Consider the following 26,685-nt stretch of genomic DNA (forward strand, 5'->3'; position numbering starts at 1 on the left):
ATTGCTACTCATTCTTAATAACCTTGATTTTAAGATTTAGGACATAATATTGGAACCCACACTTCATATAAGAGTGAATCTGAGTAAAGACAAATAGCCAGTACGGTAAAGGACTTCAATGCAACATTTCCAGCTAACTTATACATATATGACAAAAGAAAATAAAGCCTGAATGGGGTTTTAACAAATAATTTTTATGTTTATTCCACAAGATTACAAATTCCTCAAGGCTGGCAACATGTCTTATTTATCATGGTATTTCCCCCCCACATCAATTGACTTCTTAGCATAAAGCAAACTCCCCCCAAAATAATAATAATTAAATGGGAAAAAGAATCATTTAGGTTAATAACTGCTTTGTTTTAAAAAGGCTTGTATTAAAATAGCCAAAATAACACCCAAACATACAAAATTACTAAATTTATGCAAAAATATTTGTTAACTTTCCAAGGGAAGCAACTGATAACTTAAAAGTATCAGTCACATAGAAGACATTCAATATTTATTTTGTAAATTAACAAATACAATGCAGTGTACTATATTCAGTGTTGGGATTCAGATAATTTTCAACATCAATTCTGCCTGACAATTACAACTGTTTTGTTTTTTTAAACGAAAACTTACTTAAGGAGTTTCAATCCACTTAGCAAAACCAGTTACAATCCCCACCCCAACCTACCCCCAGAAAACTGGTAAACCAAGACACACAAACGGTTTAATTTTCAACATCAATTCTGTATCGACATATTACCACCGGTAATTACTATGATCTTAATCTTTCCTAAACGTTGTTCAAGTCACTATGTCAGGAACTTTCTTATGCGTGGGTTTACTATAGGTATTTGTAAACAGATCTTAATATATTTTCTATCAAACTTCAATTTTTAGAGAGAAGTAAGATATATTAAACATACTGCACGTCTACTGTGCTTCTAGCGCTGTCTCAGGCACCTCGTTTTTTGTACATTTAGTTCATCACCGGACCAAAGCGACACAGTCAGAACAAATGCAGGAAGTTATCAATTAGACATAGGCCTCTGAACATAGACTACTAGAAAACAGCAAAAACTACTGTGATTTAACGTGCAACATAAAGACAGGCTTAGAAGAGTCAAGAGTCGCACACTCTCAGAGACGAGTAAATAGACTCAAATCACCACGATGGGTTTGCTGGACATCGTTCGTTAGGTTTTCCCAAATGCGACCACTCTAATTACAAACAAAAGGAAACTCCACGTAGAGTCAGGTTTGAAAAACAAAAAAGCTCTTTCGTATCAAACCGGGAGGGCGTGTAGTTGAGAGAAGGCCTACGGTGCCCACTGAGGAGAAGCGATGCTACCAGGGAAGCTGTGGGCACAGCGAGCTTGCAAGGGGAGACCAGCCATCGCTGTGAAGTCGGGCCCAGAAACAAGGGCGGGAAGAGCGCCGCACTTACCACTCTCCACCTTAAATTTCTCGTGCCTCCCCTTCAGGCCATCGATCTCGGACTGCTGGTCAGCAAGGAACTTCTCAAGTTTGTTCTGGACGGACTTAGGCAGCTTGTTCAGCTCCGTGCGCTCCAGGACCTGCTGCAACACCGCCGCCATGTCGACTGGGCCGGGAACCGCGGCGGCAGCGGTCGACGCGGCAGAAACGGCAAAGAAAGGCGAAGACCCAGAGGACCCAGAAGTCTGGGCGGCCGCCTCGACCTCCTCACTCGGTAGCTCGCGCGCGCCCGCCCGCCGGAGACTCCCGCGGCGAGACCCTGGGAAATAGAACTCTGTGTTAGCCGCGGCACTAGACGCGCCCAGCGCCCGCGCTCGCAGTGCGCGCGCAGCCGCCGGAAGCAGTGCACCCTGGGAATCCGAGTTCAGAGGCAGCCTCTGACCCTGTCTTGCGGGCCGCTATCCGGCTTTCTCTCACCCTCCTCTCCGCCCAGCTTCAAGCCGCGCAGGCTTCTGGGAAACGTAGTTTTTTTTCCAATCCCTTCCGTCAGTCCTATTCCGCACCACCCATTCCGCTTCCTTCTTTCACCCCCGGCCCCCGACTCTCGCCTGCGCGTGGACCACTCCTCCGCGAGGTGGCGCCACATCGTACTCGTTAACCCACGTTCCTCCCCGAAGAGCAAGGCAATCTTACCGTCAAAGCTTCGGGATGTCATGGGTCGTCCTCTTTGGCGGTTTCTAGACACTGAGCCACTAGAGGGCATCGGTCTTGGCAGGGCCGGACAGCAGGCGCTGGACCACTGCCACGCTCTCAATGGCGCCCAGAAGGGGGCGGGGTGGCGACCGCAGTAGCTTTGGCTGAGATGCTGAAGTAAAAGCTTGGTGGGGACGGGGGGGGGAGGGGGGCGCAGCTTGCGTCATCAATTCGCGCCACCTGACTCCAGAGACCCCGGGTTTCGGGAAGTCCGTCGCTTTCTGATGAATTCACTGACTGTGGAATTGGGACCGGACGGGCATCTGGTTCCTGGAGACTTATACTTACACGCTCACCCCCTCCTCAGGTTGTCTGACAGTTCGGTGCATAGTCTGAGTACAGGTGAGTCAGCTTGAGGGTGGAATTCATGTGTGTGTGTGTAATGTGTGCACTCGGACACAGAGCTGCCTTTTCAAGGAGGAAAAGAAAGGGACAGATTGTAGGAAACATATGGACGGACGCTTCTACACAACACAGATCCAGTTTTGAGACTTGTCTTACTTAGGTGCTTTTGTTTGTTTTCGGTGGCAGGGGTGGGTAACAGTGATTTAGCAGAAATGTAAGGAGTTCCGTTTAATTTCCAGGAAGAAACCAAGTGGAGTTTAAGTGTCGCTTTTATTTGTATGTTTTAAGGTAACGTTGCGGAAAATGTTGCCTTGTGTTTATATTGTTAAATTGAAAAACTATCGGAACAGAAATTTTTAAACACATTCTTAAAAACCATCCTGACAGCGTAACAGAGTTTCCAGATTGTAATTCGATGGCTTCTAAGCTGAATCTGGGAATTGTTTCATGTTCGATTATTCTTGAAAAGAATTTGCTAAATTCTTTACTGAAAATGAAGCATTCCTAATGTAGCCCTCCCACCTTTGAAAATACCAGAAAGGAGCTTCATTCGGATTTCTTTCCCCTCAAATATTCTGTGTGTGTTAGTCACTCAGTCTTGTCTGACTCTTTGTGACCCAATGAACTGTAGCCCACCAGGCTCCTCTGTCCATGGAATTCTCCAGGCAATAATACTGGAGTGGGTTGCCATTTCCTCTTTCAGGGGATCTACCCGACCCAGGGATCGAACCCTGGTCTCCTGCATTGCCGGCAGATTCTTTTCTATCTGAGCCACCAAGGAAACCTTAAAATATTCTATATAAGACACTTTAAATAAGGTTACTGGTATGTGCAGTTCTGTATTATGTCTTGCAAATGTGCTCAGTTGCTAAGTCATGTCAGACTCCTTGCCACCCCAGGGACTGTAGCCCACTAGGCATCTCTGTCCATGGAATTCTCCAGGCAGTACTGGAGTGGGTTGCCATTTCCTTCTCCAGGGGATCTTTCTGACCCAGGGGTGGAACCCACAACTCCTGCTTGGCAGGCAGATTCTTTATCGCTGAGTTATCTGGGAAGCCCGTATTATGTCCTGGGCCTACAATATCATCATTATTGATCTTCTATTTGGAAAACACAGATGTTCTATACTTGGACTTACAGGATTCTAAAATTAGGTTTTCAGATCTGCTATGATCCAAATTCTTTATTTTGAAGACTAGCATACTAGACTCCAGGAAAGTTGAGTGGTTTCAATCCAGTTTTGAACAACTTCCAAAGCTTCTGCTGATATGCAGCATTTCAGGAAAAATTGAACTGTGTAAAAGATCTGCATTTTTAGTATTACCCTTTAGTCTAGTATGATTGGTTACATTTTAAATATTTAAAGGAGCACGAAAGGAAAAAAAAAAAATCCAGCAGTCAACTAGATTTCATAACCCAAAGATTCTCATCTTCCTATTGCATTCAGTTTCTTACATATTAACATGGCTAGTATATGACACTAGAAAAAGTAAGATTAGAAAGTTACATATCATAACCTTGGAGTGACTACCATTGTTATTTCTTGTAAGAATTAGGAATTATTTAGGGCAGAAGGAAAGGAGTAGAATAGCATGAGAAGTAGAAGAGAGTTTGATACGCAGAATTGCATACCTTAAGGTGCTAAAAGTGGAAAGCCCTTAACTTTATAGAGGCACTGATGATAGACAGTTCTAGACTTAGCAAATATATGTGCAAAGCTGAGAGCTAGGAAGAAATTTAATGCATTTTGAGATAATACCAAAAAAAAAAAAAATAGATGATCTAATAGGCCAAAACCAATTCTCTGGGCTTTAGTTTTAGAATAATGCAAAATCATTGTGACTGGCAGTTTATTTTAGTGGTGTTAGATAAGACACCCCAGCACATCTAGAATTGCCTGAGCTTTGTTGCCCTGAATAAGATTGGAATTTCTTTGCAGGTAATGACTATTACTATATTCAGAATGCTGCTACTGTGTTTCTTCAGAGTCTCTATGGCTCTTTTTAGGTTTTTGGAATCGTCTTTTTTTTTTTTTCTGTGTACGTGTGTGTGTGTGTGTGTGTGTGTGTGTGTGTGTGTGTGTGAAATGTCCCCATATGTTAAATACTTAGAACAATGCTTCATACAAGTGAAAGCTCTGCATGTTTTTGTTATTATTACGTTGCTTTTGTTTACTTCCATCATTCTAGTTGTACTGTTGAGTCACTCAAGGGCAGAGGCCAAGTATTATTCTTCTTTGTGCCATCCCACTTTAGCACAGTTTTTAGGACATAGTAGGTCTCCGTAGTGTGCTTCTTGAATGCATAAATTTGATTCTCCTTAAAGCTTAACATTTAGAAAATGAAGATCATGGCATCCGATCCCATCACTTCATGGGAAATAGATGGGGAAACAGCGGAAACTGTCAGACTTTATTTTTTTGGGCTCCAAAATCACTGCAGATGGTGACTGCAGCCATGAAATTAAGAGACGCTTACTCCTTGGAAGGAAAGTTATGATCAACCTAGATAGCATATTCAAAAGCAGAGACGTTACTTTGCCAACAAAGGTCCGTCTAGTCAAGGCTATGGTTTTTCCTGTGGTCATGTATGGATGCGAGAGTTGGACTGTGAAGAAGGCTGAGCGCCGAAGAATTGATGCTTTTGAACTGTGGTGTTGGAGAAGCCTCTTGAGAGTCCCTTGGACTTCAAGGAGATCCAACCAGTCCATTGCTAAAGGAGATCAGCCCTGGGTGTTCTTTGGAAGGAATGATGCTAAAGCTGAAACTCCAGTACTTTGGCCACCTCATGTGAAAAGTTGACTCATTGGAAAAGACCCTGATACTGGGAGGGATTGGGGGCAGGAGGAGAAAGGGACGCCGGAGGATGAGATGGCTGGATGGCATCACTGACTCGATGGACGTGAGTTTGAGTGAACTCCGGGAGTTTGTGATGGACAGGGAGGCCTGGCGTGCTGCGATTCATGGGCTTGCAAAGAGTCGGACACGACTGAGCAAATAAACTGAACTGAACCTCTCATTGAGCACCTCAGAAATTATCATCTTTTTTATTTTAGAAACGAACACAGAGGGGCTCTGCAGTAAATTACCAAAGATGATACAACCAAGGAGTGGTCGATTTCAGTAAGAAATCTGGTGTGTGGCTTACTAGCTTAGTGTTCTCTTTATCTGTGATATGTGACTGATAGTTGCTCAGTTGTGTCTGACTCTTTGCGACCCCATGGACTATAACCCACAAGGCTCTTCTGTCCATGGAATTCTTCAGGCAAGAATACTGGAGTGGGTTGCCATTTCCTTTTCCATATCTTCTGAGATATGGGACTAGGCTTATTGCTTATGTCATCTGTAGTTGATTGGGAGTCATTTCCTGCAACTCTCTATTGAGAATTACAATTTGGAAGAAAGAATGTTCTATTGAGTAAGCAGTCACTGCAAGGTTTGGGATATTGTCAGGTTAGTACAGTTTCTCTATACTACCCCCATGAGAAAAGCCATTGCAAATTCTGGTTTTTGCCTAAACATGCTGTATATTTTTTCTTGTAATTTAGGAAGTTGAATTAGTTCTTAATAATGGGAAGAACCTACATTGTAGAAGAGACTGTTGGCCAGTATCTTTCAAACGTCAATCTGCAGGGAAAAGCTTTTGTCTCTGGTCTTTTAATAGGACAGGTATGTATCTTTTCTTGTGCGTTTATTGATGAAACTAATTTGTTTAAAGTTAAAATATTCTATTTAATAGTTAAACCCAACTTAGGTGATGAAGGGATGGAATGAAGAAGAATGTAACCCAGGTTTGCCCAAGTCAGAACACATTCCCTTTTGATAATGTAAAAGTAACTTATAAGGTAAAAACTCCAAAATTAGAATTTTACTGACCAGATTATTCACATTTCATTGTCTTTTCAAAGTGATTTTTACTCCCCTCTAATCTTTAATCCCAGGTTGTCAAATTCTTTACAAAGTAGCTTTTGACAGTTTTATTTTGAGTCTGTCTCATCTCAGACCTGTAACAAATAAAGGTCACATATTTTATTACATACCATGGTACTCGTTTACTGAATTTTTTTTTTTTTTAATATTGGTTCGCTGGAGAGGGAGGGACAGGGACTGGGAGAAATTTGGAAATTAGACAGATTTTATTTTCTTCTTAGAGTTAAGTTTAAAAAGCAACACAAAATGGAACAACTGTTTGGAGAATTACTTTAAAAAGCATAAGCACCCACTGACTTTTTATGATTGATGGGAGGATGTGTCAATCAGCAGGGAGGACTGTCAGCAGTACACAGCAGTGAACAGATAAGAGAGTCACGCAGGTGCACCGGCTGCTTCCATCTTCACTCTATTCGGGGAGAGTGTACTATGTTCCAAGGATTGATTTTGAGGCCTAATAACAAATAAAAGTCTTGTTGGGACGGGTTTCCTCCTGGGTATTTTAGCATGATGCTTTAGAACATTCAAGTTGCATAATTAACGCTCCTTGTTCTGCTTCTGTGCACATTCCTAAGCTACTTTCTCTTATAATCGGATGTCCTGTGTTGTCTACTTAGAAAGAATGCACTCTGCAGGGGATCTGTGTGCTCATACCCCTCCATGGTATTCTCGTTTTCAACATCATTCTGAATGTGCTTAGTTAGTGTTAGTGTAGCCCTGAGAGACAGGTACATTCGAAGAGTTTTCACAAATCTGATTTCTCATAAGACAGGGCAGACCCAGGTACTGCTGCCTCATGACGCTTCTCACCAGACAGCCAGATGGGCTCTCTGGCAGAACTTTTAGATTCAGGTTACTTAACATCTATTACAGGATTCTTTTTGTTAGAAACCTTTTATTTAAGGATCTGTACTTCCCTTTATTTTAAAAACTGAAGGGAAGGAAAGTCTTAGAGAAAGATGTAATCAGTAAAGGCAAAAGGTCAGGGAGAAATACCTTTTTTCAGACTTGCCTTACTGCATGTAGCTCACTTCTCAGCAAAACCGCCATCTCACATGTGAGTCTCCCACAGTTTAGGGAGAGTTCCACTCTCTCTTCATGCTGCCTTTTCATTCCTGCCAGTATTCTTGCTGCTTCTTTCTCTTTTTTCCAGGTTCATCACTATTCCCTCCTTCCCCTCAAGCTTTCAGGCTTGCCTGTTTCCTATTCTCAGAGTCAGTTTCTTTTTCTTTTCAAAATCATAGATTTTATGAAAGCAAAGAGTTTTCTTAATCAGTGCCTACCTGTTTGTTCCCAGTGTTCATTTCAATGTAACATTCTGGAAATAACTTTTATTGAAATAATTTCTCTTCCTTTTTTTTTTTTTTTCTGTTCCAGGATGACACTAACGATTAGGATTTCAGGTCATGAGGATAACATGATGCTACCTTGTACTTTTACTCTTTCTTTGTAGGAGATTTTCACTATAATGAGTCTGAGCTAGTAAATTTTCCCCAATTTTATCTTCAGGTTTCCCACTTTTGGTTAGCATTTAATTGCTGTTAAAACTGAGGAACATCCATCTAATAACACTTCGGTTATCTGTCCGACACCCACTTTGTTTTTCTGTGGACCATATGAGCAAGTTCCCCACTACCATTGTTTCAATGAAAGTAAGATGCACAAGGTCATTTCTTGCTTTATTTTCCAGGGATTTTATATTTGTTGAATTATCTTATCTGTTGAGATTACTTAGAAAATAAATAAAATAAGTAGATTGACCAAGCATGTCATCTTTTAGTGTATGTGCAGTTTATGGGCCTTCCTTGGTGGTCCAGTGATTAAGAATCCGCCTGCCAATGCAAGGGGCAGGGGTTTGATCCCTGGTCTGGGAAGATCGCACATGTCACAGAGCAACTAAGCCTGTGTGCCGTAACTGCTGAGCCTCTGCTCCAGAGCTCGTGCTACACAGTGAGAGAAGCCTGTGCATGCAGCTAGAGAAAGCCCACGCACAGCAGAGAAGACCCAACGCAGCCAGAAATATATAAATACGTTTTTAAGATGCAGTTCTTCCAGTCATCTAGTAAACTATTTTAAAGGACCATTACATGATGCATATTCATGATGCCAAATGAATAAGGAGCTGGTATTAAATATATTGAAAGATAACACGTGAGGGAAATATTGTAGGGCTGTCCATCAAAATTGGTTTCCCTGTAGAGTCATTCCATTATAATACAGGTATTGACAATTTAAGCTGCTATGAATATTGCTCAGTTTTTGCATATCATGAAGGCTTTGCATTCCTTGGTGACATTTCCCTCTACTAAGCTTTTCTAATTTGTTTTTAAGTGTTCCTCACAAAAGGATTATGTGATTCTTGCCACAAGAACACCACCCAAAGAAAAACAGAATGAGAGCCCCACATATTCCAAAGCCAAATTGGATAACTTGGATGAAGAATGGGCCACAGAACATGCCCACCAGGTAGGTCATCATGTTTGTCTCTTTATATAGTTAAATTTGTGTTTGCTAACAAAATAAAAATACTTTATTCTCAGGTTACTAGACTAGGATTTCAGAGTACTCATAAGTTTTCAAAACTTGAGTAGTATATCAAAAATTAGGAGAATTTTCTGCTGTGTTTCATTCATGATTATATTTTTTTGTTGTTGATTACTTGTATCTAGTTTTTAAAAAAGCATTTTCTTACTTGGAGTTAAGTAATTCACCCAAGATTAGTGTAACAGGTCTTGAAACTGGGATTTGAACCCAGGCAGCATGACTTGAAAACCTTTGATCTCATTATGCTATGCTTTTCCATTGTTGACTTTTATCTGTTGTGTTTTTTAATTTAGCTTATTTCCAATTTTTCTATACTTTAAAATAATACTAGTTATTGATAATATTGTTGCTGGTAAGATTGTTTTAAAGACTTAAGCTAGGTACTGAGAAAGTAAAATGATGGTTAAAAAATTTTTTAATGTCCTTAGAATTTATATTTTAACCAAAGTGAAAAACGTTATTACCAAGAGAGATTAAATAGAGATTAAATAGAGATTAAATAGAACAGTACTATAGGAGTATAGAGTGGGGGATGATCAAATATCTATAAGTGGTTGGATTCAAACAGCTTCACAGAAGACTCTGAACTTTAAAGATGAATAGGACTTTGCTAGAAGAAGTCACGGAGGACATTGAATGCACAAAGGTGTGGATAAGTGACCCAAAGGCATGAAATTTAAAGGTGTGTTAGAATAGCAGGCAACTGGGTATAATTGAAGCACGGTGCATATTAAAGAGGGTGTTTAGGCTTAAGACTGTATGGGGTCAGTTTATGGATGGCTTGAAGTGTCAGTCATCCTGGGAAAGGAGGAGTTCATTTGGGAGCCTGTCGCTCTGTGGTAGACTTTGAGAACTCCCTATTTGGAGGATTGATCTGCCAATAATTGAGAAAGTAACTTCAGTGCCTTGGTACAGTGTAAATGGAGAGTAGGGAGACTGGAAAGAGCAGAAAACATACTTATAGTGATAGTTCAAGAAAAGATGACATTGTCTAGTGACCAGACCCTTAAGCTTCATGAGGACAAGGGTCATGTCTCTTGTTTATGGCTGTATCCTTAGTGCCAAGCGTAGTATTCCCATGGTTTATGATCAGAACACCAGAATAAAGGATAAGTGAATGGATGAATCAACAAACTGAAGCAGAGGGCTGAACTTCATTGCCAAAACATTTCAGAGAAAGAGCTAGTATTAAGATGATTTAGTGACCAACTAGACTGGCAGTAAAGAGATTGTGAGAGTAGAAGAAGGTTACGGAGACTTTTTTCCAGGGTGTCCAGGAAAGTGGTGTTGCCATTACACAAAGAAGAAACAGATTTGGGGTTGGTGAAGGAAACGATGAATAAATTCACTTAAAAGTGAATTGGATTATATCATCCAATGAACAGTGTTAAAGTAAGGCAAAAATAGAATTAGTTCCTTCTCCATTTAGCTTTAAATCTTCAAACACCCATACTTGTTTATCTGCATTTATTTTGGGATGTAGTATTTAGGTTTTTTAAAAAAAAATCCATTAAAAATTTAATATGATCCTCTAATGAAATACTAAATATTTACTGGATTAAAAAAATCTATATGCATCTATACAAACATAAAATTTATAGGGCAAAGTGTATAGCTTTTTTGCCTCTAGAAAGAAATGGTTAATTTTATTTATTTATGATTTTGAAAAGATATGCAGGCTCCCCATTTTAAATATGAAAATTTCGTTGCTTTTGTAGGTCAAGTTTGTGTCTCTATAGTATTTAGAATTTATGAAATCAGACGGAGCTATCAGCAAACATGTGCTGTGTGCTTCGTTGTCAGTATTGTCTGACTCTCTGCGACCCCATGGACTGTATAGCCCGCCAGGTTCCTCTCTCCATGGAATTCTCCAGGCAAGAATGCTGGAGTGCGTTGCCATGCCCTCCTCCAGGGGATCTTCCCCACCCAGGGATCAAACCCAGCTCTCCCACATCAGCAGACATAATACAAATATATTAGGAGTTAGATTATGGTATCTAATTTTCTGAAAACTTTGTGTATACATTAAGTACATAAAAGATAACCAGAGCACTCTGATCTTTTGAGTATATCTGGTAGAAAGCAATACCTGTGGCATGAGGAACTAACCACAATCATATGGAAGGAAAATTAGATATTATAAAGGACAAACTGGTAGTATGTGTCAAAATCCTGAAAAATAATGTATAACTTTTTAGCCTGGTTATCCACTTCAAGAGATATATTATAAGCAGATAATCCTGTGGATACAGAAACTTGCTAGGATTTTTAACCATTTATTATTTAAGAGTATGGAAAAGCTCTAAATAATATAAATACCCAATATCAATAAGATTTTTACAATTGAGGTTTAAAATTTAAATTAAAAATTTTTAAATTTAAGATTTAAATTTAAAATTTAGATTTGTAAATCTAAACAATAGGAAACAGTGGATTTTCAAATTGCACTCCCTCTCTTCAAATCCCAGACTCGGCTGGATATTATAGGAATACAGAGGTAGTTGAGAGTTAAGTTCTTCTATTAAGGAGCTCCCAGATCAACCAGTAAGGAAACACATAACCCCAGCACAGGTTCATGTGATAAGCTCCATGGGAAAACTGTAGTGAAGTCCTGTGAGTTTGAAGAACAAAGGATCGAGGAAGACAGCTTCCTCAAGCTGACTTTGAGGTGTTCAGTAGAGTTCCAACATGTAGATATACAAGAGAACATCCTTCCAGGCTGAGTGAAAGATATAGTTAGAAAACCTAGCCATATGTGTGGAGAACAGTGAGAAGTTTGTGATTGACACTTGAATATTTCATGGGAAATAGTGTCAGATGAGGCTCTGCATATCAAATCCATTAGATTTTAGAGAGTCTAATACCAGCCTAAGATAAAATTTGTTTATTTAGCTGATAGTGGAAGTCACTGAAAAATTTAGTAGAGATTTCTGTCTTTGATCTTATGAGAAGTTTGCTTATTGGTGTAACTAATGCTATCCTATGCTAAGTCACCTCAGTCGTGTCCGACTCGGTGCGACCCCATAGACGGCAGCCCACCAGACTCCCCCGTCCCTGGGATTCTCCAGGCAAGAACACTGGAGTGGGTTGCCATTTCCTTCTCCAATGCATGAAAGTGAAAAGTGAAAGTGAAGTTGCTCAGTCCTGTCCAACTCTTAGCGACCTCACGGACTGCAGCCTGCCAGGCTCCTCCGTCCATGGGATTTTCCAGGCAAGAGTACTGGAGTGGGGTGCCATTGCCTTCTCTGGCTGTAACTAAAGGGTGTCATTATTAAATGGTTTTGTTTATAAAGTAGTTTTAAGGTAGAAAGTTAAGAATACTCTAGGAAGATTGACACCCCATTCATCTTGGTTATCATCCATTTCTCAATATTTTAACCTTTTTTTCAAAGCCCTCACCTCAGTGCTGTGCATATAGTTGGTACTAGGTAGGCATTTACTGATCTAATATTTAGCTTCTCAAACACAGGTTGCATAAAATGTCAAATGCTTTTGTTAGCTAATGCTGTATTTCTGTTTTTAGGTATCCAGGATGCTACCAGGGGGACTTTTAGTTCTTGGAGTATTTATTATTACAGCTTTAGAAATGGGAAGTGAATTTCAAAATACCCTGCGTAGAGTAAGTCTGAAATATCAAAAATTCTTAAAGTTACATCTTAATTGCTTGTATATGTTTACAGTGATCCTAGGCACGTTTAGATTAATTCTCTACGATGGGATTATGTTAAAACAGCCTTTTCCACCCAATCGTGGCTCCTGACAAAATTGCTTAGTATCTTGAGTGTAATATATGTCAATATATATTTTCAATCAAAGCTATATATTTTAAAAATATTCCTTATTTTAAAGATAATTTTTTACTATTGTGAAACAAGTTATAGAGGGTTAACAATTTTTATTGTGCAATAACTGTATTCTGCTAGAACTCCCATTTAGCTCCAAGTGATTGCCTTAATGTGAAATTAATGTTTTGTAATTCTTCATCTCTTCAGTTCTCTCAGGATCCTGAGAATAAGACATAAAGTAACGGCAGTCAGATACTTATTCTTTATTTCTGGACAGAGTATCTATCACAAATCACTTACTTTTTGTTTAATTCCGATGTCAGTCAATTGGGTAACATAGTTTACCAGTAAATATAAGGGTCCACAACTGTTTCCCCTTAAGCCCAAACCTGAAGCAAGCTCTGGACAGCCAGCTTGCATCTCTTTTAGTACTCACGATCCAGATAAGGGGACTTGCCTGAGGTCCAGTGGTTAAGAGTCTGCTTTGCAATGCAGAGGATGCAAGTTTGATACCTGGTTGGGCAACTAAGATCCCACAGGCTGCAAAGACCCAAAGCAACCAAATAAATATTTTTAAAAAATCCAGATAAGCCTTCACAAATTTATTTTCCACCCCAAGAAAGAAGGGGACCTCATTATCTTGATAAATGCAAAACCCACCAGAATCCCCAAAACCCTTTCTCTAGTAAAAAGTGTACAGCTCAGAATCCAGATGCTACAGATTCTTCCAGTTTTGTAACTTTCTCTCCCATCAAATATCCCACCTTCAAACCTTGGATATTTGTACCTATGGGAGTAAAGGAAGAAGGAGATGATAATCCCTCCCCCTGGCAAGTTATTCAACCTTGTATCATTTTTACCATTTTAAATAAGGGTACCTCTTTCACAGTTGTTCATCCTATGTGGCATTTTGGAATGTAACCTATGTCCACTGTTGTGCATCATTTTGTGGTTTGCATTTGATTGAATGGCTTAGTGCTAGAGAGAGGCAGATCCTCCTTCCTCTTGCTTTCTGCATCTCTTGTTTCTAAGAAGCATATAAGATTTTAGAAATGCTCTGTTTCAGAAACTGTAGCATTTTAGTTTCTTTCCATTGGCCTGCATTGAGGATAGGATATGAAGTAAGCTTGTAAAACTTGTCACAGTCTCCCATAAGGTCATTGCAGAGAGCTTTATTCATTGTATTACATAATACTGTCTTTGAAGAAATTTCTTTTGATATCATTATCAAGAAAGTTGTGCCTATTCTGATCACCTATTTAGCTTATGGACCATGTGAATTAGGGAGCAAATTAGGTTTCTTTGTGCACAGTATTTTTAGAAAGCTTAGAGCATTTATGAACCCTCTCCCCATATCAAGTATGCATTTTTATCATTCTTACCTGTGGCATAGATTTATGTCCTTACTTCTGATTTTCTCACTTATAATTTGTGTTATTCTGTATTGTATGTACCTTTGTATATTGCCTTACATCTTTTGTGACATTTAAATAAGAAATGCCAAATGGGCGACATGCTCTGTTTTTTTAGGCTAAAAATCACTTGTCATTTCTCATTCTAATTAAATAAAATCTTCATACTTCACTTAAATGTTGCATGGGTGCTAAGTCATGTGTGCTAAGTCGCTTTAATGGTGTCTGACTCTTTGTGACCCTATGGACTGTAACCCCCCCAGGCTCCTCTGTCCAGGGGATTCTCCAGGCAAGAATACTGGAGTGGGTTGCCACGCCCTCCTCCAGGGATCTTCCTGACCCAGGGATCGAACCTGTGTCTCTTACGTCTCCTGCTTGGCAGGCAGGTTCTTGACCACCAACGCCACCTGGGAAGCTCAGTTGCCCTAAATTGGGTTCAATTGATCATTAATGACAGTGAATTATGTTTTTTTATTTAATACCCAATTTTTATTTATCTCTAAAAATGGAATTTAAATGATTAATAGTCAGTTTCAGTCTTTCTTTTGAAAGAAAAAAAATTTAATGATAGGATCATGAAATTTTAAAGCTAAATGGGAAATTAGGATTATTATAGTTGTCTTTTTCTACACTTTCCTGTCTTTTATTTTGCATTCAAGTGTGTTTTCCTCTTTTTCAGCTAGTATTTGCTGTGGAAAAATCTGTGAATAAAAAGAGACTGTGGAATTTCACAGAAGAGGAGGTCTCAGAACGAGTTATACTTCACTTTTGCTCTTCTACAAAAAAGTATCTTTTATTTAGGTGTTCATGTTTTAAAGTATATGATACCGATATAATGTTCCTGCAACTTTTTTACCCAAATGTTTATTTAAATCATTTATAAGTTTTCTGTAAATAACACATAAATAGGACTGCCAATAAGAATAGTGTTAATGGTTGTTAATCATGTCTCATGTTGTAAAGAGTTTGAGAGAGGAGGCAGGGACTAGGCCTTCTGAATTCTTCACCAGCTGTCTACCCCTGTACATTAAAGTACACTAGGTTCCCTACAGAGAGGTATAGCTTAGGCAAAGTAGTGCTTTTATATTGTTTACCTCCAGTTCCTATAGATAAAATGTTCAACTCAAAGCACAATTACACTGAGCTGGAAATTTTTGTTTCTTTGGCCAAGATCAGGTGACTCTAGAAGCCAGTTAGTTATAGGGCCTTCTTAGCTTCTCTCCTCTACATGTTAGCAGGGCAAGTACCTCCCAAGCATGAGGCAGTTTTGCCAAGGGAGTGAAGCAATGTAAGGGTCCAGTAAATTAGGACCTGCCAAATACAAAATTCAAATAAGTGGTCATTCCTGCAGAAGCTGAGCTCTTAACTCCTTTGATATTTAACTAGGATGTTTCCTGTACAGATTCTTTGACCCAGTAAACATTCCAGGCTTGACTCCATTCAGAACAGCACTCCTCTGTTTGTTAAAAAGAGTGTGTACATGAGGACAATTTTGTAAGCGCTCTCATTCTATTCATTGGGATGAGCAGGATTTATAAACAGTAGGAAATAAAGTATCCAAAGTATTATAGTCAAAGGAATTTATATATATAAAAGTAATATACTTGCACAAACCCGTGTATGCATATATATGTGTGTGTGTATACCTGTCTTTAAGTGTCATACCATGAAGTGGTATGATTTTGTAAAAATTTGGATGCATATACTTTGTTTTTATTTTTGGATGGTTTTTTTTTTGGATTATTAAGAATTGCTTTTTTATTTTTACTTTTTTGGTTATTTCTATCCTTAATTAATAAAGAATATTTTGTCGAACTTATGATATTCATGATCCAAAGGTAAGAAAAAGTTCTCTTTCTAAAGACTTTTCTGTGTTGCAGACTACTTTTAAATGAAAATTAAATTTTTGTTTTAATAATTCTCAATGCTGTCTCTTATTGATGTCCACAACCACCCATAGTTTTTTATTTTGAAATATGCTTTATTTCTTTGCAGCCAAGGAAAATTTATGTTTTGTTTTATTGTTAGAATATTTTTGTTAAGCTCTCCTTATCTTGTTTATGGGTCCAGTATTATATTTGAGAGGCTTGTAGTACGAGTGTCTAGGCTTGTGGGAGCTGCAGTGCCTAGTAAACAAATTGTCTGTATTCAAGAGGAATCCAAACTAATCCTTTGCTAAGGTTTTGAAGAAACAGAGTGGAAAAGTAGCTGCAGTATTTTGTTAGCAGGAATAGGACAGAAGGAAAACGTCTGGCACCTCATACAGTTGCTCAGTGATTGTTGATGCCATATCAGACGCTTCAGAATTGACTCTGGTGAAGCTGCGGATGAGAACTACAGGACCAGAGGACTCGCCAGAATTTTAAACCAGCCTTTCACTGGGGGAAGGAGTTGCCAGGATTGCCTGGGATGTGTTGAAGAATACCAAACTTTTAGTGCATGCTTTATTTTTATTTAGTTCTAACCTGTTGCTCTTTGATGAAGGAATTTGGCCAAATATGTTGGATAACAACTTGTATGAATTACTAGGCTGTACATTTTATGATGTTTAATTGCTCCGTGTGTTTTACATTAATCGCGTATTTTATGTTTTCTTCCCCTTTGCTAAAGAGTTCTGCAAAACCGGCAGATTGGAAGTATCAAAATGGACTGTCAGCTTCATGGCTTTCCTTAGAGTGTACAGTTTATATTAATATTCACGTCCCGCTGTCTACTACTTCTATCAGCTATACTCTGGAGAAAAATACAAAGGTATCAGAATAAAATGAATTTTCTTTAGTGATTGCTGAATAGATGATCTACCTTTATTCTGATTGTCTATGCTGTTCATTTTATAATTTCAAAATTGCATTCTAATTATAATATTGTTACAGGTAACTGATTTGTTAGTCCAGCCAGATTAGAAATTTAAACATGGGACAATGTCATCATTATTGTATTTAGCATAATAATAAGTGCTTCATAAGTATTTGTTAATTAACATGTAATATGTACATTGTCTTAGAGAAGGAAATGGCAACCCACTCCAGTATTCTTGCCTAGGAAATCCCATTGACAAAGTCTGAGCCTGGTGGGCAACAGTCCATGGGGTCGCAAAGTCGGACATGACTTAGCAACTGAGCACATGTACATTGTAAAATATAACTATGTAAGAAGATACACAAGTTGGCCTTTTTTGTTTTCATCTTTAGTTGTTTAAAACATTTTTTTTATTGAAATATAGTTGATTTACAGTGTGTTGATTTCTACTGTGGCATCACTGATGCAATGGACATGAATTTGGGCAAACTTTGGGAGATGGTAGGGGACAGGGAAGCCTGGCGTGCTGCAGTCCATGGGGTTGCAAAGAGTCAGACATGACTGTGTGACTGAACAACAATTTCTACTGCACATCAGAGTGATTCAGTTGTACACGTATATATATTCTTTTTCACGTTCTTTTCCGTTACGATCTGTCTTAGGATATTGCGTATAGATTGAAAGTTTGGGATTAGCAGATGCAAATTTTTATAAATAGAATGGACAAAAACAAGGCCCTACTGTATAGCACAGGGAACTATCTTCCTCTTTAGTTTTATTTTCCATATTCCAGTTATGTTTTGTAATTCTGTACCATTCTTTTGTTCATAGCTTTTTTGTCTTCTTTTTTCCTGTTGAAGGAGGTAAATGGAGCTTGCTTATTGTTTCCTCTTGAATACTGTTTTGTATATTTGTTTGAGGCTCTTTCTTTTTTTTTTTACTTTTTTTAACAGAAATTACTGAATTTTATTTGACTGGTTATTCAGTTCAGTTCAGTCACTCAGTCATGTCCGACTCTTTGCAACCCCATGAATCACAGCATGCCAGGCCTCCCTGTCCATCACCAACTCCCGGAAGCCACCTAAATCTGTGATATGTATGTTAGTTCGGGAAAAAGATTAGAAAAACAATTATTTAATATGGATAAGGTACTAAAAATTGGGGATATACTTTTTTGTTCATGATACTGAATTTAAATGCCACATTATTGAAACTTAGGGATATTTATCATTAATATTTTAGTGTACTAGGTGGGAAAAAGTAGACTCGAGGGGGTTTAACTGAGATGGCATATCTGAAAGATGTCCATGTTGTGTTTCTTTTAAGAATGGACTTGCACGCTGGGCCAAGCAGATAGAAAATGGTATTTATTTGATTAATGGGCAAGTTAAAGATGAAGATTGTGACCTATTAGAAGGACAGGTGAGTCAAGAGAAAATCATCTAATGAAATTATTTGTGCTTAAGGAAAAGTAAAAGATGACTTATTTTTAGTTATTTAGGCCTTACCTTCATGAAAGCAATTTTTATCTACTTCTTATTTCTAAGGTCTTTAAAACTAAAGTGCACATGATTATCTCAGAAAATGATAGGAGATTATTTCTGAAATCATAGAATTTTGAAACCTGCAGGAGAGGGTGTCATGTAAATTTCATCTGATTTCTACTTTGCAGTCTGCTTACGTAAAACTAAAGTCGTAAAGTCGTATGTTCTGCCCTGATAACAGTTTACATACTAAGTTTGGCCATTTTATAGGGAGTGTGTATGAGGGGTCTTCTAAAATATCTTTGGTCTGAAGAGGAACTTTGGTGATTTCTCCCTTTGGAGCAGGGCTCAGTGAGCTTAATGTACAAACCAAGTAGTAAATATTTTAGACTTTGTAGGCCATGTGTTCTCTCTTACAGCTATTTGGCTCTCCTGTTGTAGCATGAAAGTGGCCACAGACAATACGTACATGAACAATCTTGGTTGTGTTCCAGTAGAACTTTATTTACAAAGACTAGAGGTAGTTTGGATTTGATCCATAGGCATAGTTTGCGAATCCTTGCTTTAGAGGAGTAAAAGTAGGAGAGGAATGGTTTTTAAGAGTATACATTAAATTTGTAGAATATAGAATACACAAAACAATGTACCTATAGAAAAGACTAACGTAAAACAAATAGTAAGACTTTATTCTCCTCTCAGTGTATGTTGGATAGCTCCTAAATTATCTTTTATGTTTCACTCCAGTCTCAACAGTCTAATTTTTTAATTTCTGTGTCATTTCAGAAAAAATCTTCTAGAGGAAATACTCAAGCAGCTAATCATTCATTTGATATTAGAGTGCTAACACAGTTGGTAAATATTTTAAAATACTCCTTATCTAAAATTAAAATGCAGTATTTCTTAGCATAAGCTTAATGAAATCGTTTTTTTTTTTAAGTGTGTATGAATTTTTTGGCTGTGCTGGGTCTTTGTTGTTGCTGCATGGGCTTTTCTCTAGCTGTGGTGAGCGGGGGCTGCTCTCTAGTTGCAGCACACAAGCTTCTCGTTGCAATAGCTTTCCTTGCTGTGGAGCACAGGCTCTAGGGCACGTGGGCTTCAGTAGTTGTGGCTCATGGGCTCAATATTTGTGGCTCCAGGCTCTAGAGCACAGACTAGTTGTGGTGCACGGGCCTAGTTGCCCCACAGCACATGGGATCTTCCAGGTCAGGGATCGAACCTGTGTCTCCTGTACTGGCAGGTAGATTCTTTCCCACTGAGCCACCAGGGAAGTCCTGTTTCTCTTTTCATACTTGTGATTAGAGAGTCAAAAAATTTTTGAGATATAAAAGAGACTATAAAAAATGTTCCATTCAAAGAAAGTTATTTCCAAGAATTTATTCCCAAGTTATTTATTGTAATAAAATCTATTGGAGTGTATTGCCTCAAGACTATTAAAATTTTGACATCATGTAGCCTAGCAGTTAGGGAAAAAATGTACATATGTGTATGTATATATATGTATATGGAGAAGGCAATGGCACCCCACTCCAGTACTCTTGCCTGGAGAATCCCATGGACAGAGGAGCCTGGTAGGCTGCAGTCCATGGGGTCGCTAAGAGTCGGAAACAACTGAGCGACTTCACTTTCACTTTTCACTCTCATGCATTGGAGAAGGAAATGGCAACCCACTCCAGTGTTCTTGCCTGGAGAATCCCAGGGACGGGGGAGCCTGTTGGGCTGCCGTCTAGGGGGTCGCACAGAGTCGGACATGACTGAAGTGACTTAGCAGCAGCATATACATGTATATGTGTGTGTAATATTTTGTATGGTAAGTTTTGTGAGCAAAGTTGTAATTTTCTTAACTTAAAAGATGTGTGCAGTGATGTGCGAAGAGTTGTTACATACCTAATTTGAAGCAAATCTATATCTCTGTTTTGGTAAAAATCACACAATATTAGCAAGTTTTATGTTTTTATATTGTTGCTTTACTTTACACATGTCTTCTCAGAAATTTAAATTTGGATAATTATTTGTAAAAGTATGTATACATTTGATTTTAGTCCTGCTTGAAATTATCCTCAAAGCTAGATAGCATGTAAAGTACATCTGTGATTTTAGAAAACTTTTCATTAAACAGTGAAATGCTACCAGGACTTGTATTTTTTTTTTTAACTTAATAAAATAGACTTAAAATCCATTTGTCACAGGAGGGGGCTTTCATTGCTGCTTTTCTTTGTGTTTAGCAATAGAGCATTACTAAATTGTCAGACTTATGCCACTAAGCATTTCTCAGTTTCTCTTCTCAGGACCTTAAAAGTGTTTTTAGTCTTTAGTTTTCCTCCTTCTTTTTCATTTTAGAAGTGTTTTTAAGTTTATTCTTCTACCTGTATGCTTTTTACTAGTTATACTTACATGACTTCTTTGTTTATGAAACAATTCAGTTAAAATTATTTCAGTTATAAAATTGCAGTTAAAAATGTTTGGAGAGTGGGAATATAGAGAGAAGAATAGACGGTATTATATATTAATATAATAAGTAGTCAATAAGTATTTGAGGCCACTTTTCTATCAAGTTTTGTTGATTCTTTCTTTGCAGCATAGCTCATCTTTTATTTTATGGTCCCATTGCCATTAGCCTTACAACCTAATTGTTTTACCTAATTCATCACAAGGAACTTAGTCTCTCTCTTTCCATTTATTCTTATCCAAAGTGATTCATTCTCTGAATCCTGATACCTTTGTTTGTATATCTCCTGCGATATCTTTCATATTTCTGATCTGTCTTGTATATTACCTCAGATTATCCTTTTGGAATCACAGTTTGCATTCATTCACTGTTCATTTACTTATTAGTTTTTTTTTCCAATTAATATTAAGTGTATATAAGGGGCAGACACTAACTGTGTTACTCCCCTTGTGTAAAATTCCTTAATTGCTCTGTATGTACTAGTTCGAATTCTGATTCAAGGCTTTTTGTGGCCTCAGCATGCCTTTTCATTATTTTCTAACTTAACTATTTTAGATGTATGCTTTCCATACCTTTAAAGTTCTGTATATTTCCCAAGTCATCTGTCTTATCAGTGCCATTTTTCCTTTATTATCCAGACTGTCAAAGTCCTACATGTACATTAAGATATAGCCGAAATGTTACCATTTTCATAAGGTTTCATTTGGTTACCATAACCAGAGGGATCTTTTCCAAACCATAATATCAGCATCACGGAAGTTCCTCCACTTATGAATAGGTTCGATTTTCAAAGTCTGCTAGCTGGTTTGTTCCGAAGTCCAAAGAAACTAAGATGGGTTGACATTTACAGAACCCAAATACATTTCCACCAAAAAGGAGTGAATCAAGTCCTTTTATCTTTTAAAACGTCTTCTCCTTGATATGTGTGTGTGTGTGTAGTCTTTTATATATACAATTTTGGAAAATAATGTTCTGATTTATACATATATAAATACATACATATATATATAATATACATATATAATATATATGTTGCAACTGTGTTAATATGTACTGTAAATTAGATATTAAATATGTAAAATGGGATGTTATTCTTCTACAGTAGAGTTAGGTTTAGTGGATGAAGGGAGCTCATTACTCCTCCTCCTCTCCATTATTGATATATCAGTGATCTCTACAAGTATCATAGGAGGCTTATTCCAAAGAGTATCAGCATTGTCACCCTGTTGCTTAATGATTGGCAGTTTTGAGCAGACCTGGAACCTTCTGAACTGTTTGGCCTGTGACAGATTTTTTACCAAGACCTTGATTGTTTTTAGGCTTACATTCTTTAAAAAAAATTAGCCTTTGCCTGAATTACATTAGAGTCACCAGCACATGGTTAGTTAGCAGTGGTTAAATTGCATGAATTGTCTTTTTTCTTCAGAGTTGACTCTGTTGTGGTTTTTTAAAAAAATTATTTACTTATTTTTGGCCACTCTGGATCTTCATTGCTGTGTGCGGTCTTTCTCTAGTGGGGCAAGTGGGGGCTACTCCTGCAATGCATGGGCTTCTCACTGTGGTGGCTTCTCTTGTTGAAGAATAGACTCTAGGTGCAAGGTCTTCAGTAGTTACACTGTGTGGACTCAGTAGGTATGGCAAATAGGCACTAGAGCTTGGGCTCAGTCATTGGGGCGGATGGGCTTAGTTGCTCTGTGACATGTCGGCTCTTCCCAGATCAGGGACTGAACCTGTGTCCCCTGCATTGGCAAATGAATTCTTAACCACTGGACCACCAGGGAAGTCTGTTGTTGAATGGTTTATTTCACGTGCACTTAGAATATATGTTTGTACCACGTTCTTTTTTTTTTTTTTTAAATCATGATTTTTGTTTCCAGTATGATTGTACAGATCTCTAGTAGTACTTTTGAAGTTTCACTGCTCTCCTTGTTTTGGTATTTGTTGAACTGATAAGGTTAAAAATGTCTGTGAAAAAGCTCAAAGCCAAGCATGAACTAATACTACTTAGATTAGAAAAGAATGGGTCTATGAGATGAAAGTGATGATCACTGATGTCGTTTTCTGGTGACAGACATAGTTGACCTGAGGAGTCTGTAACATTACTTTTGACTTATGAAAGTTATGAGTTAAAAGTATAAATAAATGAATGTTTATATGTTGCTTGTAATTTTACTGTATTTATCACATCCTGCTCTGTATTTCAGTTATTTTTTTTTGCAGATCTTGCATTACATACCTTCTGTTACTAGATCATGTTTTCTTTGTATGTCTTTTAATCTTAATAGTACTTATCTGAGTTATCTGCAAATAATATATGTTTAATGAACATATTGAAAGAATATAGGTATTATAGATAGTTATGTTAGTAAGAAAAATTTAGATGTGGTGTATTTAATTTCAGAGTATGTTCAAAATACTCAGAAAATAACATATAATTTATAAGGAAAAATGTAAAGGCCTTCTAAAATTTATAAAGAAAAATTTCAGACACCTGGGTCAGTTAAAAATTTCTTCTTGCTTCATGAAATGACTTATATAATGTTTAAATGGTTCATATAGTTGATAATCATTGGCTATTAGAACTTAAAACAGATTTTGTCTTTCAGCTTCTGAATTCAGACCACAGATCCACAGCCATGGTCCAGATCTGCAGTGGCTCTGTAAACCTTAAGGGTGCTGTGAAATGCAGAGCTTATATTCATAGTAATAAGCCCAAGGTTAAAGATGCTGTGCAGGTACAAAAGGAAAACTGGCATATGAAAGAAGCATGTTAACATAATTATTAAAAAATCCTAAAATTTTAATCTTTTTTCCATCTCAAATTTCTTAATTAATTTGATTTTAACTGATAAAAGTCCAATCTGTTGGGCAGTCCAGCTAAACCAGATGATTCATCCCAAGATTTTCATATGTAGAATGTCTGTTTTTCATATATAGACTATCCTTTACAAAGTGATGATTATACAGGTTTATTAAGTTTTCCACAATTAATACTGTACATATCAGTACATTTGAAATCATTTCTTATGAGGGAAATTGAGCTTTTTAATAGCAAGAAAAGTGCTCCTAGGAAGAATTATTCGTGGTGTTTTATAATCTATATAATTTAGAAATTAAAAAAATGATGACTGGCACTTTTGTTGTGGTTATACATTTTCTAATTTGGAGTACTAGCATTATCATTGAGACACAAAATTTCATTCATTTTTATTTGGTTTAAATTTACTGTAGAGATGAAGTTTAGGTAAATTTGCTGTTAAACATGATAAGCATGTTAAATAAATGGACGTTAAAAAATGAAATGATGTACTGGTTATTTTATTGGACACGTTTATACATGCGTGCATGTTCAGTCCCTTCAGTTGTGTCCAACTCTTTGTGACTCCATGGACTATAGCCCTCCAGGCTCCTCTGTCCATGGGATTCTCTAGTCAGTTATGTGGGAGAGGGGTTGATGATAAAATAATGTGAATTTAAAGTAATAGATCTTATTTCTCATTGTGCTTTTCTTTGTTTTTCCATAGGCCATGAAAAGAGATATATTGAATACAGTTGCTGATCGTTGTGAAATACTATTTGAGGATCTGCTTTTGAATGAAATTCCAGAAAAAAAAGTTATGAGTATAAAATTAAGTACTTTTTTTGCATGTGTTCAATCTATATACTAGGATGTCAAGATCACCTTTTTTACTGCATATATCTATTAAAATAATGTCATCACATACTTTTCTTATATAATGAAAAATTTCAGTTGCCACCTAAAGAAAGTTTTGAACACCTTCTAATAGCAAATCTGTCAACATTTAATAATTTCAGGGAGGATTAGAAAATTCCATGTGAATTTTTGTCAAAATGGATAAACTGTGTTACATTTTAAAACCATTATTTTTTATGAATACCTGTGAAGTTTAAGAACTTATTCATGATCAAAAAATTAATGTATTAGTATTCAGCATTATATATAATAGAGTCTTTAATAGGTGTATATGAAGTGTATATTCAGTTGTTTTTGGTGTGTGTACTAGTTTATATACTTTTCATCCGTGTTACTCTACAGACTTCATTAGGTTTAAAAAAGGCTGGTCATGATGTCTTAACCTTATATAATTCCATCTTTTGAGAAACATGAACAATTTATACTTTTTCACTAATTTGTATTAGAAATCTTTTATTTTTACTCAAAAGGAAGGTTATCATATTAAGTATGCTTTTTTGAAGCTACACATTTACCTACCTTTCTATATTCAGGTGTGAGTGGATTTGCAGTTCACAGTTGAATATGTACATAGTTGAAACACACATATTACTTTTTTAAGGGAATGTGTTTATTTTTATAGGAAAAAAAACATAGCTCCTGTGTATAAATAACTTCTTTTAGTTTTAAAAGCCTGTGTATCAGGTTTAGTGGACTGCTTATAATTTTTTTGTATTCCCAGTATGATAATACCTGGAATTTCCAGATTTAATATATATCCTTCATGTATTTCACAAATAACTGAAGTTCTATTCACGAATAATATATCATTTTCCTGAGACATGATTTTGAATTTTACATGGAGCTTTTGGATCGAGAGTTTTATTTGGGGAAGTATGTAAAGCCTGGTTGGTCACTTAGCCACCCAGTTAGTCTGGCATTTCTGTGGCTTTGTTTTTGCTGCTTGACTTCATGTGTGTGCTAATTCTCATTATATTAAGCATTACTTTACTTTCTGAGTAACACTATATGTTACAACTGAACTATGAATTTTAGGATTTTCAGGGACATGGGATGTATCCACCATTAATGTCAAAGATCTACTGTATCACATATATTAGTTAAATATTCCTTTCCATTACAAATGCTTCATAAATAGGGTATCATAATACTGTTTTGGTATTATTTCATATTAAGTGAATTAGTATTTTGAAATTTTTGCTGATGTCCAATCAGTAAAGTTAACTCTTTCTGATAGTAATTGTTTATAGATTATATTTTAAAAAGAAACCAAGTGTAAATAAACATTTTTGAACTGTAGTAACAGGATAATTATTCCTGTAACATGTCAGTATATCTTAGGATATCAAGGTAAAAACTATATTGCAAGTATAATAACACAACAAGTAAATTTTATAGTTTAATATATATACATTACATTTTAGATCTTAGGTTTAGTTCTCATTTTACTTAGCTTGTCTTTCTTATATACCCCACTCCAGTACTTTTGCCTGGAAAATCCCATGGACAGAGGAGCCTGGTAGGCTGCAGTCCATGGGATCGCTACAGTCGGACACGACTGAGCAACTTCACTTTTCACTTTTCACTATCATGCATTGGAGAAGGAAATGGCAATCCACTCCAGGGTTCTTGCCTGGAGAATCCCAGGGACGGCGGAGCCTGGTGGGCTGCCATCTCTGGGGTCACACAGAGTCGGACACAACTGAAACGACTTAGAAGAAGAAGAAGAAAATCTAGAATATATACTATAAAATTAACCTAAACTGGAATATTTTTTGCATGCATAAGGAAATCTGCAAAGGGCATATTAACATTACATTTGTAGTCTTTAACGTAAACATAGTTTTTAAATTCTGGCTATCCAGATGAAAGAACTTAAAATTTAAATGACAGTTAAGAAAAAACAAAGGACTCCACTGGTCCTTTTACTTATTGTGGTTTCCCTCTTCTCTTTCCCTTAAGAAGTATCCCAGACCTTCTCATTATCCTGTCAGCCTACATTCAGTCCTGCCTACTTACTCAGTAGATGACACACTCGTGAAACTGAGG

General features: G+C 37.2%; 2 protein-coding genes across 6 annotated transcripts in view; one reads left to right on the forward strand and one right to left on the reverse strand.

The window, feature by feature from the left end:
* Positions 1 to 2,259, reverse strand: part of TPR (translocated promoter region, nuclear basket protein) — a 64,093-nt gene extending 61,834 nt beyond the window's left edge. The window contains exons 1-2 of the mRNA XM_055582954.1: positions 2,119 to 2,259; positions 1,436 to 1,744 (exon numbers count right to left, since the gene is read on the reverse strand). Of these exons, the coding sequence (XP_055438929.1) occupies positions 1,436 to 1,744; positions 2,119 to 2,188 (379 nt within the window). The 5' untranslated portion in view covers positions 2,189 to 2,259. The remainder of the gene's footprint in view (positions 1 to 1,435; positions 1,745 to 2,118) is intronic.
* Positions 2,260 to 2,372: 113 nt separating this feature from the next.
* ODR4 (odr-4 GPCR localization factor homolog) overlaps positions 2,373 to 26,685 on the forward strand; it is a 37,018-nt gene continuing 12,705 nt past the window's right edge. The window contains exons 1-11 of one of the 5 annotated variants that reach the window (XM_055582962.1): positions 2,373 to 2,520; positions 6,070 to 6,190; positions 8,783 to 8,917; positions 12,519 to 12,614; positions 14,872 to 14,978; positions 15,994 to 16,030; positions 16,803 to 16,943; positions 18,318 to 18,413; positions 19,259 to 19,327; positions 23,528 to 23,656; positions 24,446 to 24,554. In XM_055582962.1, coding sequence (XP_055438937.1) covers positions 6,092 to 6,190; positions 8,783 to 8,917; positions 12,519 to 12,614; positions 14,872 to 14,978; positions 15,994 to 16,030; positions 16,803 to 16,943; positions 18,318 to 18,413; positions 19,259 to 19,327; positions 23,528 to 23,656; positions 24,446 to 24,554 — 1,018 coding nt within the window. In that variant the 5' untranslated portion in view covers positions 2,373 to 2,520; positions 6,070 to 6,091. The remainder of the gene's footprint in view (positions 2,521 to 6,069; positions 6,191 to 8,782; positions 8,918 to 12,518; positions 12,615 to 14,871; positions 14,979 to 15,993; positions 16,031 to 16,802; positions 16,944 to 18,317; positions 18,414 to 19,258; positions 19,328 to 23,527; positions 23,657 to 24,445; positions 24,555 to 26,685) is intronic. The other 4 variants (XM_055582963.1, XM_055582964.1, XM_055582965.1 and 1 more) reach the window with 4 other exon arrangements.

Source organism: Bubalus kerabau, chromosome 5 (assembly GCF_029407905.1).
Source record: "Bubalus kerabau isolate K-KA32 ecotype Philippines breed swamp buffalo chromosome 5, PCC_UOA_SB_1v2, whole genome shotgun sequence".
Classification (NCBI taxonomy): domain Eukaryota; kingdom Metazoa; phylum Chordata; class Mammalia; order Artiodactyla; family Bovidae; genus Bubalus; species Bubalus kerabau.